This window comes from Temnothorax curvispinosus, unplaced genomic scaffold (assembly GCF_003070985.1).
Source record: "Temnothorax curvispinosus isolate PA1 unplaced genomic scaffold, ASM307098v1 QBEX01010991.1, whole genome shotgun sequence".
Lineage (NCBI taxonomy): Eukaryota > Metazoa > Arthropoda > Insecta > Hymenoptera > Formicidae > Temnothorax > Temnothorax curvispinosus.
This window is the reverse complement of record NW_020220771.1, coordinates 1-2,023: the sequence shown is the minus strand read 5'-3', so window position 1 is coordinate 2,023 and position 2,023 is coordinate 1. Positions and strand designations below refer to the sequence as shown.

Here is a 2,023-nt window from a genome sequence, read left to right as displayed (position 1 = left end):
TCTGGAGTGTCTTCTCGAGCGACGGGAGAGGGAAAACGTCGAGGGGGACCCGAGAACGGAAAGATACGCTTATCAGCGTCACGTTCAGCGTGGGCTACTATCTGTGCTGCACCTACGACGATACCGCGTCCGCGTACAGATATCGTCGCGGCGAGGATTGCGTTTCGTGGTTCGTGAACGAGCTTCGCGTTCTCGCAAGTCGCGTTAAGAATAAATTTTCCACCAATGTAGCGATGGTGGAACTCACGGAGGACAAGAAAAGCGAATTTCTGCTCGCGACTTATTGTCACGTGTGCGAGAAACCGTTTCAACCGGAGAACAATCGCGTGCGGGATCATTGTCACCTAACCGGACGTTACAGAGGTCCGGCGCATTCTGAATTATAGAAACGTTTACGTGATTCCCGTGTTCTTTCACAATTTGTCGGGTTATGACGCGCACTTCGTCGTCGAGAAAATCACGAACGATTTCGAGGGCGGGGTCGATCTGCTGCCGCTCACGAAGGAAAGCTACATATCTTTCTCGAAGACCGTTAAGGAGACGCAGACGGACGGGAAATGGGATTGGTACGTGAAGCTTCGATTCGTGGACTCGTATAAATTTTTAGAGGCGAGTATCGAAACCCTGGCGTCCTATCTGAACAGGGACAAGCTGAGAATCACGCGTTTGGAGTACGCGGATTTGAGCGCGGAGGATCTCGATCTGCTCACTCGCAAGGGTGTGTTTCCGTACGAGTACGTCGACGGCGCGGACAAACTGCGGGATACCGAGCTTCCGTCGCGCGAGGCCTTTTACAGCTCCCTGACCGACGAGACCGCGAGCGAGAGCGACTACGAGCACGCGACGAGGGTCTGGCGACATTTTCGCGTGCGAGATCTTGGCGAGTACAGCGATCTGTATCTCAAGACCGACGTGCTTCTTCTGGCGGATATATTTGAAAATTTTCGGGACGCGTGTTCGGCGAGTTACGGGCTCGATCCCGCGCATTACTACACGTTGCCGGGGTACACGTGGGACGCCATGCTGAGGTACACCGGCGTGCGTTTCGAGCTGCTCACCGACATCGACATGGTGCTGTTCGTGGAACGCGGAATACGCGGCGGCCTCTGTCAATGTTCGCTCAGATACGCGCGAGCCAATAACAGGCACGTACCGACGCACGACTCGTCCCAGCCCACTACGTATCTCATGTATTACGACGTGAACAATCTGTACGGCTGGGCTATGAGCGAATCGTTGCCCTACGCGAATTTCCAGTGGCTCGACGATCCTGAGAATTTCGACGCGACGACCGTGCCGACGGACAGCGACGTCGGTTACATTTTGGAGGTGGATCTCGAGTACCCGCGAGACCTGCACGACGCCCACGCGGATCTGCCGTTGTGCCCGACGCGCGACAAATCGCCCGGCAAGCGACAGGAAAAATTGCTCGCCACTCTCTACGACAAATCGCGTTACGTGACGCACTATCGAAACCTGCAGCAATGTCTGCGACTAGGTATGCGTTTGACGCGCGTTCGTCGCGTTCTACGATTCGCCCAGTCGCCGTGGCTTCGCGTCTACATCGAGCTGAACACCGCGCTTAGGACGCGCGCGAGCAACGATTTCGAACAGAATTTGTACAAACTGATGAACAACGCCGTCTTTGGCAAGACTATGAAGAACGTGCGCGATCACGTGGACGTGCGTCTCGTGACGCGATGGGACGGGAGATACGGCGCGGAGGCGTTGATCGCTAAGCCGAACTTTCACAGCAGGAGCGTCTTTTCGGAGAATCTGGTGGTGATCGAGCTGCGAAGGCTCGAGGTAAAATTCAACAAGCCGATCTACGTGGGTATGTCTATTCTCGAGATATCCAAGACGCGTCTCTACGAGTTTCACTACGACTACATGGTGCCGCTCTATCGCGACCGTTGTCGAATTGCCTACACGGATACGGACAATCTGATCTATTCGCTGGAGTGCGAAGACGTGTACGAGCTTATGAAACGCGACGTGCACAGGTTCGACACGAGCGATTACG

General features: G+C 55.0%; 1 protein-coding gene across 1 annotated transcript; it reads left to right on the top strand.

Moving 5' to 3' along the window:
- Positions 1 to 233: 233 nt before the first annotated feature.
- On the top strand, positions 234 to 2,003 carry LOC112461017 (the record flags this gene model as incomplete). The annotated part of the gene is made up of 2 exons (XM_025026033.1): positions 234 to 292; positions 387 to 2,003. Coding segments are annotated over exons 1-2 (1,676 nt in total), but the record flags the coding sequence as incomplete, so codon positions are not given.
- Between the last annotated feature and the right edge of the window lie 20 nt (positions 2,004 to 2,023).